Raw genomic sequence first — 14,295 nt, 5'->3', positions numbered from 1 at the left:
TTTCATCAATATCAATTGACACTTGACTAACATCTTATTTATATATTATTAAAGTTGATAATTTAAAATTTAGTACTTAGTGTTTAGCGTATTGGCCAAATATTGACTAAAACAATAAATTTAGTGCTCATAGATATTTATGAATTTCTTTTACAGTTTTTTACAATAGTCTTTACTCAAAAGGGAGAAAGAGTTAAACCTGGCCATTCACGGACATCAAAAGTTCTCAACCCCAAAAAACCATAGAAATATTACCAACTACTTTCCTGTCAAAGTTAGGACACTAGATCTCAAGAAAAAAAAAAAGAAAAATAAAAGAAATATCCAACCAACGAAAAGATCAATATTTGATTCATTCCTTTTGACATTGCCATAAGACGAACAAATAACAACCAATGATGGATGTTATTATTTTTTTTATGGAGTTTTTTCTTTGATACTCTTTGATGCATGTTGCTTTCTTATGGAGTTTCTAGTGCTCCTTATTCATACAAGTCTTTTTTTCGTTCATTTTTACTTCTCTTTGATGCATGTTGCTTCTTTTTTTTTTATGAAATTTTTCTTTGTTTTTATTTAGTTTGACTTTATACAATTTTTATTGTGAGTTATTGAATTACTGTGTACTATGTTTACTATTGTTATAATTTTTTATGACATGAATTATTGATTTCATAAGGAAGCCCAAATTAAATAAATTAACCCATCTGAATCTTTTTAGAATATTCATAGAAAAATAAAAAAAACAACCAACGATACTAATCATTTTTTAAAATGCTATACAAGCAATTAATAAATAATAAATCCTAGTGATAAATATATTGATGCCACAACTTTTAAAAATCAACTTTCATACTTCTTTCAAAATATAAAAAACTTTACCAAATCATTCCAAAGTAATCTATATTTATAATTAATAATTAAACTTATATTTATTAAAAAATTATTAAATTTATTATTTTTTTAAAAAAAAGTTTCTAACTTTGTTAATAAAAATTAATTAAAAACAAATTAATTATGATATACTAAAAATTAGTCACTAAATTAGTTATTATAAAAATTATATATTAAATATAAAATGTATATTAAAAATAAATTATAAAATATATATTTATATATAAAAATATATAATAGTTGATTCAATGATTATTTTTTTTATTATTAGCTGATTAATTTTTAATTTACATTAACATTTTTGAAAATAAATCATTTTCGTCCAAGGAGGTAGTTCTAACGGGCCCTAAACATGTTTGATAATTGGAAAAGTGATTGGACCGGGTCAAACTGATCCGATAGTTTTGAAACGTTGATTGAACCCGGTAAACCCGACCCGTTTGGGGTAGCGACGAGTTCAATGCATGACCCACGAAAGGAAAGCTGTAGCTATAGTAGTGAGATGCTTCCCCACGGCTTCTGCTTCTGCCTTCTATCCTCTTCCGCGTTTCTTTTGACGAGTGGAAAAGAGAAGAAAAACAAATTAGTTTTTTTTTTTTAATTTTTTAATTGGGTGTAGAAGGGATTTTAGGGTTTAGAAAATCAATAGCATATGGTTGCAGATGATATGATTTGATATGTAGGAGAAGTGCATCATCAACGGCTTTGGTTCTCTATCTTCTTATGCCTATTCTCTAAGGTACACTTTAAAGATCCCAGTTGATTTTCCTTTTGGGTATCTGTTTTTTGTTTCTCTAAACATTGATTTTCGTTTTTTTTTTCTGGAAAAAAACCGGTATAGAAATATAATAGTGATTCATATTTCATACTTTATACTTTTTTTTTTAGGATTTATGGAGATACTTGGTCTAGGGTTAGATATAATGTTCCTTCAAAGGCCCATTTTTGGTTTTTATTAACCCTAACAAATACCAATTTTTTAGGCTTTGATTTTTTGTTTGAAAAAAAAAATGTTTTTGATACTCGGGAATTTTAATGTGTGTTTTCTGAAGTGGGTGTGTGAGGATTCTGTAATCTGATTTATAAATGTTGGGTTTTTGATAGTGGAGAATTGATATGATGTAGGTGTGTATATAAGATTGTTCTGTTGAATTGAGTTATGGAATGGCAACCTTGAATCCAGCAGCAGCAAGAATTTGAGGTAACATGGTTGATTCTCTTCTCACTGTTCTGTCAATGGAGAGTCATCACCCATCCACACTCCTGTCCATGGATTCAAGTGCATCTTCTCATGAGGAACTTGATTTGGAGATGAATCCACAAATCATACTTTCTCGTCCGCCCGATATCAATTTGCCCCTCTCCGCAGAGCGCAGCCCCCCGCCACAGCTGTGGAATTCTGATACCTGTGATATCCTTGATGTTGGACTTAGTACTCAGGGATACGAGGCCGAGACTTTTCTCAACCCTCCTAAAGCTGGCAAGAAGTGCTCAAAGCGAATTGATAGCATATGGGGAGCTTGGTTTTTCTTCAAGTTTTACTTTAAGCCTGTGTTGCATGAGAAATCAAAGGCCGTGGTCATAAGGGACAGCAATGGCATTTCAGGGTTTGACAAAACTGATCTTAAGCTTGATGTCTTTATGGTTCAACATGACATGGAAAACATGTACATGTGGGTTTTCAAGGAGAAGCCTGAAAATGCATTGGGAAAGATGCAGCTGAGGAGTTACATGAATGGGCACTCTCGGCAAGGGGAGCACCCGTTTCCATTTAGCGTTGAGAAGGGCTTTGTTCGATCCCATAGGATGCAACGGAAGCATTATAGAGGTCTTTCAAACCCACAGTGCGTCCATGGCATCGAAGTTGTTCCATCACCCAATCTGTCAGGCATTGATAAGGAAGAGCAGAAAAGGTGGATTGAACTCACTGGCCGAGATTTTAATTTCAAGATTTCTCCTGAAGCAAGTGATTTCAGCTCGTGGAGAAATCTTCCCAACACAGACTTTGAACTTGACAGACTGCCTCATCCAATCAAGACTCCTAATCCTCACTCTAAGAAAATGCTTAATGGATCCGGGCTGAATTTATCATCAACAATTCTGTCTAACCACAGTAATGGTGACAACCATGATCTGTCTCCTGTCAGTGGCAAGAAGAGGAAAGACTTTTTCCTTTATAGTAATTACGAAGAATGTTACTTGCCAATTAATCCTCCATCTGATCGGATTGCAAATATATCTGTTCACCCAAGCGAACCGGGCTGGTTGAATGACTTTACTGGTGTGATGAAGAATGTTTGTGGACCCGTTACAGCTGCAAAAACCATATATGAGGACGAGGAAGGCTACTTGATTATCATCAGCCTGCCATTTGTGGATCTTCCAAGAGTGAAAGTTTCGTGGAGGAACACTCTCACCCATGGTTTCATAAAAGTTTCTTGTGTGAGCACATCCGGGAAGCAATTTATCAAGAGAAATGATAGGACATTCAAGCTTACAGATCCGTCGCCAGAGCACTGCCCTCATGGGGAGTTTGTCCGTGAAATCCCTCTTTCAACTCGAATTCCCGAAGATGCCAACATCGAAGCATACTATGATGGGCCAGGATCCGCGCTCGAGATCATGGTGCCAAGACTTCGGGCAGGAGCGGAAGAGCATGAGGTTCGTGTTTGCCTCCGGCCTCATCTGGGAGGAAATGATCTTAATGTTGACTTGAGTTAACAAATTTGGGTTGCAAGCATGGTCCTTAAATCTTAAATCATTGTTTTACTAACTTGTGTCCCTTTGTAAACTATAATACAAATGTGCACCTCACAATTTTTTTCCCCATCCATACTAACTGCCATATGGTTTTACTTTTTGGGGGATCCATGCATCTATTATTGTTAGCTTTCGATTGTAATCATTCTTTATCTTTGAACATCCATTCCTGATCAGTTTATATGAAATTATTTAGTGTTACCTTACCCATGTTGGCATGTTTTGGATTTCAGTGAAGCAGCACACATGTTCTTGTATTAAATTAAAATGCCTTGTTAGTGAGTCATGTACGGGACTCAATTTCACAGTATAAAAACATGAGGAGCACGAGAGGATCCAAATCCGATAAAATATAGGTTAGTATGGGTCAAAGGTGAATGATCAATGATCACCAACTATATATCAGACTTAAAGTAGCAGTGTGATTAGCTTGTTTAAAATTTTCAGTTTGTTGATGATAGCTTTTGACTATAGCATTAAAAAGGGTGAGGAAAAACGAGGCTAATATTTGGGATTCGGATAATTGATATTTCTTTTTTGGATTTTTTGAAGATAAATGACTAATTTATTGTAAATTTAAACTGATCAATAGATCGTTGCATATAAGACGCTGATTGAATTTTCAATACTTAAATTTTGAAAAAAATCAATGCTTCTGTCCATGTACATGCATCAAGAGCATAAATTATTTTTCAGACATTTATAATGCATATACGACCACTAACAAAGGACAAAAAATGGTATACATCACAATTAATGATTATTTGGAATTTTGTCATTTGGCATATTAGTGGATAATAAAATAGGACAATTTTATTTATTTAATTTTGTCAAACAGAATTTATTTTTTTTTAGGTATAATATTAGTTTAATTTTTTTTGTGGTTAATTCTGTTAGTACTTAAATTTTTCATAATTAGAAATAGTTATTTATTCTTTAATATATATCTCTTTGCACTTTTTAGTCAAGGCAGCAATTAATATTATTACAATAATGCTTAGTGTATATATAAAAAATTAATTATTAATCAATCATTCGTAAAAATATATATTAACATACAAAATATATATGTGATAATTAATTTAATAATTAATTTTAATGTATACAAAATAATTTTATTTTATTGAAAGTTGCAGTCATTTTCTCATATCTCTACAATTTTATCAAAATCATGATTTAAATCTATAATCATTTCCCTTATTATTAGAAAATTAAAATGTTTGTTGAAATTTAGGTTAAAATTTTTTTTTTCTCAATAAAAAAGTGATCTATACTTATTAATTGCTATAGTCTTACATTAATATTTTCATTAAAAATATCAAAAATATTTTGTATATACAAAAGTATTAACTATTAAATAAGTCATTATATATATATATATATATATATATATATATATATATATATTATTTATATTTTTAATGTATATTTCGTATTTCAATATCTATTATATATGAGTGGTTGATTAATAGTTAATTTCTTAGGTATACATAATCGTATGTTTAGTTTTTAGAGGGGATTTAGATATGCAATTTAATTAAGGAATAATCTTAGTAAACATAAAATAAGTAGTTAGGTATATATGTGTAATGAAATGACTCTTTTATTTAAATAATTTTTTTTTTCAGTTTAAATATGTTCTTACTTAGAATAAGTTCACAAAATGAAAGTTAAAAATCAAAGATCCTAATTTTAGTGTGTGTAGAATCATGCTTACAAGACATTCTAATACTAAAATTAGCTAAGTATTTGAATGGTATGTCTAGATATGGGTTTACTTGCTGACTGCCTTTTCTTTTATTCTCGTATTGTCATGTTACTGTTTTCCAATATTTGGTACCTTTATGTCGCGTCTTTAATGTTTGGATTTGATGTTTTTGTGGCTTGATGATGCTGCCATTATCGTTATCTCGTAACGTCGGATTATTATTTAATTGGCATTCCATTGTGTTATTATTTGTTTAGAATAATGCCCCCAACTCAAATCCATTGACTTAGATGTTTTTGTAAAAGGTTCCTGAGTTTATGAAGTCGAATTTTGGGGATGTCCTTTGGTTTGGGACCCTAAAGGGTCTATAAGAAAAATGAATAGTTTTTTTTAAGGAAACTGAAACTAAGACGTTTTTTGGCACTGTTGCAACTCTATAACTTTTTTCGTTTTATGAACTGTCAGCTTACTCAGAGATTCTTTCTCTTAATTAATTAATGCAACATTAATTTCAAATAAAATAATCTCCCACTTCACTTTACTTCTCAAGCAAAAACATTTCTCTTTCCAAACTCAAACAATCCTTCTTAGTTGCTCTCACTTTTTGTTTCTAAGAGGCTTTCTTCCGTTCGGTCTTCCTCCTCTGTTGCATTCTTTGTTGCATCAGAGGGGATCACTCGAGTTTTCTAGTGGATTCCATAGCAACCTTCTGACAAAGTTAGTGATGGCCTTTATATTTTTCTCTCTCACTGTTATTTTGCTAGAGAAATTTGTGTTTCAGGTTTTCGTATTATAGTCTTTCTTGTAATTCCTGGTACTGCTTGCTTAGAAATTTCTTTGTATTTTCTCTAGATTCGCCACCTTTGATTAGGCTTTAAATTTGATTAGGCTTGACGTAGTAGGGCACCACTATTTTAAGTTTTCTGTCTTAGTAGTGATAGTTTCTGTTTTTGCCCCAATTTCCACAATTTTTTGTAGCTCCAGAAATGTAATGAAACTTGCATTTTTTTAAGTAAGCTTTTGAATTTTTTGGCCCTTGGTAACATATTGGTAGTAATGTATTGGTGGTGCTCCTGTAGGTTTTTTCGTGATGGCGAGGAAAAATGTTATCATGAATCGTGAATGTGTCAATGCTACTATCCAACCGAGACCCCGACCTGTCCCCTTCCGCGAATGAACAGCGAGCTTGAGGTGGATCTCCTGGGTATCCAAGGAGTTTAAGACTACCCCTTCCACCATGATGCAAGAAGAGCTTGATAACCTAAGGGAGACCAGGGTTATCTTTGACTCCAACCTGAGTAATTTGTACACCTTCTCCGTTCCTAGGTCCGAGGATTAGTTATGTCCTATTAATGAGCATGCCGGCACTGTTTTGGATTGGTTGTGGATGTATGAGACCATCTTCTCCCAAATTGGGATCCGGTTGCCTTTTTTCGACTTCTAAATGAGTGCGCTGACTCACTCTGGATGTGCTCCTTCTCAACTCCACCCAAACAGCTGGGCCATTATCCGTGGTTTCGAGCTCTTATGCTCGTTCTTCAATATCGAACCCTCTCTTAGAGTCTTCTTTTATTTCTACACTTTGACAGTTTCCTTTAGGTCACAAGGTCGCGAGTTCATCTGTTTCCGAGGTGTCCCGAACAGAGAAATCTTTAATTTGTTTGAGGAATCCTATCACGGTTTTAAAGAAAAGTTTTTTAAGATTGACGGGGAGGAAGGTACAACCATTTTCTTTATGACTTTAGAAGGTGCAAAAAAATTTAAATTGTATTAAAATTATAATGTTTCCTTCTCAAAGATCCGAGTTAGCATGTGAATGCTGCAGATATTTTTAGCATTAATTTGCTAATGATGTTGTGGAATGAGCACCCTCTTGTTTTAAGTGACATATTAATAAATGAACAGGCTTCTTGGAGCGCTAACAGTATGCGTTATTCTTTGGTCTTTTCTGCATCCATGATTTTGTATGCTTATGACCTCTTTACCTTATGAATTTCCATTGTTCTTATTTCAGTTGACATGGCAGGAGGATTTGCTACCATTGTCGAGATGAAGAGGAGGTTGTCAACTCAACCATCGATTAATGTGGGTGGTAACAGGGTTTCTTCCTCTGCTACTATAAGCCGCTAGCCGCAATCTCAGAGGATTGAGGAGAATGGAGAGGCGTAGGGTCCCGAGGATCATATTTTGGAGGAGGATTCCTACAACAACTCCATCTAGGAAAAATTGAAAAGCACTGGCCAAGATAATGCCACTGTTTTTGTCCCCACCTCATTTAGACATGTATTGGATAAAGGATTTTGAGCTCCTAACTTTGTGGATCAACATTTCATGGATGAAGATACAAAGGCAGTACTTGCTAAGATGCCTTCAAAAGACACCCTTCCTCGAGTTCAGAGGATGCTCCTCCATTCTTCGATATGTTCGAGATGCCAAAGTAGAGATTTTGAGTCTCCGCTTAAATTTCTTATCAAAGGACAAAATGATTGCTGACGCAAATGCTCAAATTCAGAAGCTAAATACCTCCGTTACTGTTCTTCAAGATAAGCAGACCTCCCTTGAAAATGAGGTAAAATGTTTGAAGAAGCAAAAGTTGCTTCCGACTTAAGAGGAAAAAATATGAAGAAGCAGGTTTCCAAGTTGATAAGAAAAATTGAGGAGCTCAAAATTGCGGTAAAAAAGGCAGAGCAAGCGGCTGTAGATGGAGTTTTTGATGTTGAACAAAACATCCTTGATCAAATCAAACTGAGAGCTCACAACTTGGACATCTCCAAAGTCGATGCTTTCAAGAAGGTGGTGGATGGAAAAGTTATTTCTATTGTATAATTTTGTAATATTTTTTTAAGTTTTATAAACTTAGTAGTTCTAAACTCTTGGCACTTTTGTGTGTAATACTTTTTGCAGTATTTCTCCCGTGGAACCAGGATTAACTTTATGGGCAGTACCTTTCCCATGAAATCAAGATTAACTTTATATAACTTAACGTTTCTTACCATTTTGATATTTCGTGAATATTGGTTTTTATTTAGTATTTATTGAATCATTTCTCTTTGAGCTTTATTTTCAACCTGAATTCGACTTTATACATACTTAGAGAGATATTTCAACACTTAATTCAAGCATTCAAATTCTCATAGTATAGCAAAAGGAATCTTACTTACTAAATACAAAAGAGGCCTTATTAAAAACCTAGGAGCCTAGGAAAAAAGTGCCTTTATTCTTTGATCTATCTAGAGAAAAAAAATTCTGGAGAAATTCTTAAGAGTAATACCTCTTCAAATGAGTTGTATTTCAGCTTATCGGTATATCAGAACCATCCAACATCTCTAGCTTAAAAGCTCTTTGCCTAGGACTTCTTTCACCCTGAAGGGTCCTTTCCAATTCAGAGCTAGCTTACCCCGCGTTCCTAAGATTCTGGCATCAACCTGTCTTAACATTAGATCCCCAGCATGAAAACCTCTGGGTCGGACCTTGGTATTGTACTTCTTGGTCACCCTTTTCTTCAAAGCTTGATTTGCTAATTTAGCCGTATCTCTAATTTCATCAATCAGGTCCATGCTTTCATGATGTCCCGAAGTCCCCAAAAGTATTCTTGGATTAGGCTCTCCGAGTTCCACTGAGATTGCTGCTTCTTCGCCATAAGTGAGTATGAAAGGTGTTTCTTTATGGTAGATTGGATTGTAGTTCGATAGGTCCATAGGATTGACCATACCTCGTCAGCCTAGGAACCCGGAGACTCATCCAATCTCTTTTTCTACCCATTTAAAATTACTTTATTAGTAGTTTTAGCTTGTCCATTCGCTTGTGGGTGTTCTACCGAAATGAATATTTGCCGAATTCCTAATCCATTTAGTAGTTCTCGAAATCTTGAATCTGTGAACTGAGTCCCGTTATCTGTGACTACAGCTTCAGGAATCCCAAACCTTGCAATAATTTCTCTCCAAACGAACTTCTGACATTAGGTAGAACTGATACTAGATAGAGGCATGGCCTTAATCTATTTGGTAAAATAATCTACAGCGACTATGAGATATTTTGCTTGACCTAGTCTCTATGGGAAGGGTCCTAGTAAATCTAAACCCACTTAGAAAATGGTCTTGTTGGGATGACGGATACAAGTTCGTGAGGAGGTTCTTGGTGGAGGTTCACGTGTAACTGGCATTTGTCACATTTCTTTACATATTCCATGGCATCTTTGATAAGAGTGAGCTAGTAATATCTTGCTCGGATGACTTTCTGGGCTAGTGACTTTCCTTCCAAATGATGTCCATAACATCTCTCATGAACTTCCTACGATACATACATTGTTTCTTGGGATTCAAACATTTCAATAATGGTTGGGATATACCCCTTTTGTATAGCTGTCCATTTATCATAGTATATTTAGCTACTTTAAGTCGCAACTTCTTTTCTTCTTTGACATTACTGGGCAAAGTCCCATGTTCTAAATACATACGTATTGGATCCATCTAGGTACTAAGATCGAAGGAATGGGAAATTGTGACATCGGGCTTTGTTATAGTACGTTCTATCAGTACCTCTTGTATTAGACTACGATTTTCAATCCTAGGCTTAGTACTTGCTAGTTTAGACAACACATTAACTCGTGTATTTTGTTCCCTAGGTACATGCTTAATTATAAAAGGAATAAAAGAATTGTACCTCTTGTTGCACTTTTCTCGTACCTGGCATTCTCCATTAACTTGGGACGTCACCAACTGCGAATCACAAAATACGGTCACTTCTGTGGCTCCACACGCGACGACAGGAGGAACAAATCGAGGAGAGCCAAACCTCCGAACAGAGCCTCCACGCGACAAGGCACTCACGGCCTGTACCTGGAGCGAGTTCACGGACTGAGGGGTTAAAGATCGTAGATCCTAACTTCGGTGTGTGTAGAACCAGGCTGAGAGGGTAACCTACAAGACACTCCGATTGCTAAAATTAGCTAAGTGTTTGAGTGGTAGGTTTAGATCTGGATTTACGTACTGAGTGTCATTTCCTTTTATTCTTGTATTGTCAGGTTACCGTTTCTCAGTATTTGGTGCCTTTATGTCGCGTCCTTAATGTTTGGATTTGATGTTTTCGTGACTTGATAATGCTGCCGTTATCATTATCTCGAAATGTCGGATTATTATTTAATTGGCATTCCATTGTATTATTATTTTTACAGAACAAAATCATTATAGAAAAAATTGTGTTTTTCATGCAATTTTATTTTTTGATAAGTAGTCCAATTTTGTAGGTTGTGCCAACGAAATTAAAAAAAAAATCACTTTTGTGCTACTAACTACGAAATTAGAAACAATTTTTTTCTACCTCAATTTCATATTCTTTTTCAACGAAATTAAGAAATAACATGTTTTACCCAAAGTTTTGAAAATTGAACTGGTCATCGAACCGCTTTAGTTATTGATTCATTGGTTCAACCAGTTCAAACGTAGTTCAACCAAAATAACCATTTTATAATAAAATAATAGATAAAGTATAAATAAACACATTAAAACATAATTACAATTTACTTTTATATCAACAAAATGTTATTGATAGCTAAATTCATTGTTTGCATTCTCTTACAGATTATATAACTCGGTTTATTGAACAAACAATAAAAACTCAATTCAAAACATATGCACAAAATAACTCAAGGTAGGATAATGCTAATACAAACTAAAATTCTTACACTAAAAAGCCTCTTCAAACATTGACGAGGTGAAGAGTTATTTAGCTTGACCAAACTTGAATGTAGTTAAACGGTTAAACCTATAATCTGACTTACGAGTAAAATTAAATTATACATTAAAATGATATATTAGTACTCTATGTGAATTACTATATTAAAATCTATAAAGAAAACAAAGCTTTATTATTGAGTATCTAATCCTAGCAAATCTCTTCTCTGAGAACCATTAAGTATACATATGTTGATAATCAGCTCTTAAATAACTATGCTTTATACTAACAAAAAAATTTTGGCTTCTTGTAGAATAACAAATGAAACCGTCCAAAAGAAATGACACCAGAAAACCCATAATCACTGATCAGTTAGTTAATCACTGCTTATTAATCTAGTTACTATTGTTATTATACAGGCCACAGGGAATGAAAATCATAATATGACAAATATAAAGGCACAAAACAAAAGCATCTAAGTACAAGAACAAAAAGAAAATAGCAAGACCCAATATTTTGAGCAACCAAATGAAAATATTTACATGCCTAAGGTAAGTCATTTGCTTACTTTGACCAACAAAAACTAGAAGATAAAATGAAAAAGGAACAAAAGAAAAATAATGTTCACAATTTGTTATTAGTGTTAGAAATGCTCCTATGAGTTTGCGTATGTATCAAAACCTTACTTCTGCAATTCTCCCTAACCCAACATACTTTCATCAACACCCTAAAGTTAGAATCTTACTAGAAATTTTGTTATTCAAAGCAGTCAAAAATTGTCCATGGCCATTGCATATATGCAGTTAAGGCATCTTTATCACGTCTTTAACAGATTTCAATTTTTAACAATTATTTAACCCAGTAAGTCAGTAACAACAACAAAGTTAACTAACAACAATTATTCAACAATTATTATTACGAAAAAAATTAATACATAAGGCTAGAAGCTAGAACAAAGCAGAGCTGGCAGGGACAATAGCTGGCAAGACAGTGGCTGGCGTGGTGGTACAGATTGGTGCCTATGGGAAGTGGATGCGCCACGGAGGCAACAGGCGAGACTGACGATGACGGTTTCGGTTTTTGAAGCTCAAATGGTAGTGGCTGGACGTTGGCTAGATATATAGAAGTTGTGCCGATGGCTTCGAAGATTGAAGTTGCAACGGCGACGGTGGGTGGATGGAAGTTACACTGGTGGGTGGACAGAAGTTACGCTGATGGTTTTGATGACGATGAGACGAAGGGGAACTGGAGAATAGAGGGGTAATGGTTAAGAAAGTTAGGGTTGGAAAAGGAAAACGTGACCGTTTTTAGAAATTTTTTAAAAACCGACCAAATCACAGTTCGATTTGACTGACTGGTTTCTAGTCAATTCGACAGTCCAATGCCAGTTTTTCAATCTTTTGGTTTTAGCTTCTTTTCGAATCGTATTTAATAACAGTTCATAGTTCGAACCGGTTTTCAACGGTTACGAAATTGAGGAATAATATTGACATAGCAGTGGCCTTGAAATAGAGCAATGCAACAGAAAAAAAAAAAAAAACTTTTGCATGAACGGAAAATTAACAATATAAAAATGAGATTTAAGTATGACCATCGGATGTCTGCCGCCTTGTGTAACTAATTTGCCTACAAAACCACATCCACGTTTAGGTGCCGGTTCAACCAAGGTCGTGTCACTGGGGAATGAAGATCTTTGTGGCCTCCCCTTTATCCATTAGCTACATTAGGGCATTAGGCTTCTCTCGTTGTCTATAGTCTATACTATTCACCGTACCCCAAAAGTTTGTTTTGGTTACATATATGATATATCTATTTCAAAATCATTCCATAAAAATATTCTTCCTCAATTTTACTGGTAGTGGTTGCAAAAATTGAGATAAAACACGTTATTCTTCAATTTCACTACCAATGGAGTTAAATTGAGGTATAAAAAAATCATTGGAAATTAAGAGATAATATACACAAATATCATTCTTTGTACAATGATTTAAAATGAAATATAATTTCTAATAATAAATGCTAGTTCATTAAAAGGACTAGTATGTATGTATTTTCAAAATAAACTTGTATAGATAGCAACTACCAACTAATGTGCATTTGGGTGAGAAGTGAGAAGAGAGTAGTATAGTTAAGTATGGCCACCCATAGGGAAAGGGAATCCAGTACCCTGGGTTAGAGGGAGCTATATACACCATTAACCAATGGGGGGTGGGTCATGCTGATTCATCTCCCTCCCTATAATCTACATTTCAAATGCCACTTGGTCGTTTCAATTCGTTTTATTTTTCTGTCTCCATCTTCTTATTTTAACACTTACATGATTTCATTGTCTTTGATATAATATATCTCGTTATCATTACATTAGAAGAAGATATGTTAGCTTCTTAATAGTAAAATAGTGCACACCCGACAATTCAAACAATAGCAACACCACTATTTTGGATGATTAACATTCCACATGAATAACGTTCTCATGGTCCAAAATTAAACATGTACTTAGTTCTGCACAGCTCCACAGTATAAGAAAGCTTTAATGCAACGGACAAAGAAAAATATTAGAGACAAACACTTGTTCCGACAAAGAAAAGTAACTGATCATTCCAAGTAGAGATACCACTAGCTTTTCTCAAAGTATTTTCCAGTCACAGGGATTAATCTGTCACAAATAGAATTTTTTTTAACGATTTGTTATGGCCAATAATAAAATGTTATATATATAAGGTAAAATTCGAATACTCAACACTTATTAAAGTAGGTAAGTAAATTAACCACTTGACAATCCCAAATTGATTCATGCTTTTCCCTCTTGAGGCATAAGTCCTATTAGTTATTCCCCACTAACTTTGTTCTATTAACAAACATAGTACAATAGGAAGAAAGATAGCAGAAGTAAGGGTTATGGCGCTATCAAATCTACGAGAATAATTTGAAAACAAAAAAAAAAATAAATAGTTACTATAATTTTTAATGTGTGGTTTCTAAATTTTATATGTAACTTTTTGGGTGTGCCAATTTTTATGATCCATTGCTAATGAATTTTTTTTTTTACTCCCCAACATAATCGGAACATTGCGTCCTCTTGCTCTCGAATATTATTGTTCGGTTTAAAATAAAATATAGTATATGACAAAAAAACCTATAATTTAGTAATATGGCACGACATTTATTACTTGTATTAGCTAGGAAAATCCAAATAGTGTCCCTTTCTAATGCCTTATTGTCATTACTCATTACTTATTTGTCAAACCACACTTCACACATAT

General features: G+C 34.0%; 2 protein-coding genes across 2 annotated transcripts; one reads left to right on the top strand and one right to left on the bottom strand.

Annotated features, from left to right (window-relative positions):
• The first annotated feature begins 1,373 nt into the window (after positions 1-1,373).
• On the top strand, positions 1,374-3,857 carry LOC112806033 (uncharacterized). The gene is made up of 2 exons (XM_025848349.3): positions 1,374-1,630; positions 2,017-3,857. The coding sequence occupies exon 2, from the start codon at positions 2,098-2,100 to the stop codon at positions 3,610-3,612; it is 1,515 nt and encodes a 504-aa protein (XP_025704134.1). The 5' UTR covers positions 1,374-1,630; positions 2,017-2,097; the 3' UTR covers positions 3,613-3,857.
• A 4,828-nt stretch (positions 3,858-8,685) lies between these two features.
• On the bottom strand, positions 8,686-9,069 carry LOC140173465 (uncharacterized). The gene has a single exon (XM_072197057.1). The coding sequence runs from the start codon at positions 9,067-9,069 to the stop codon at positions 8,686-8,688; it is 384 nt and encodes a 127-aa protein (XP_072053158.1).
• Positions 9,070-14,295: the final 5,226 nt, after the last annotated feature.

Source organism: Arachis hypogaea, chromosome 6 (assembly GCF_003086295.3).
Source record: "Arachis hypogaea cultivar Tifrunner chromosome 6, arahy.Tifrunner.gnm2.J5K5, whole genome shotgun sequence".
NCBI lineage: Eukaryota > Viridiplantae > Streptophyta > Magnoliopsida > Fabales > Fabaceae > Arachis > Arachis hypogaea.
The sequence above is the reverse complement of the archived record's forward strand: the minus strand, read 5'-3'. Positions and strand labels throughout refer to the sequence as shown.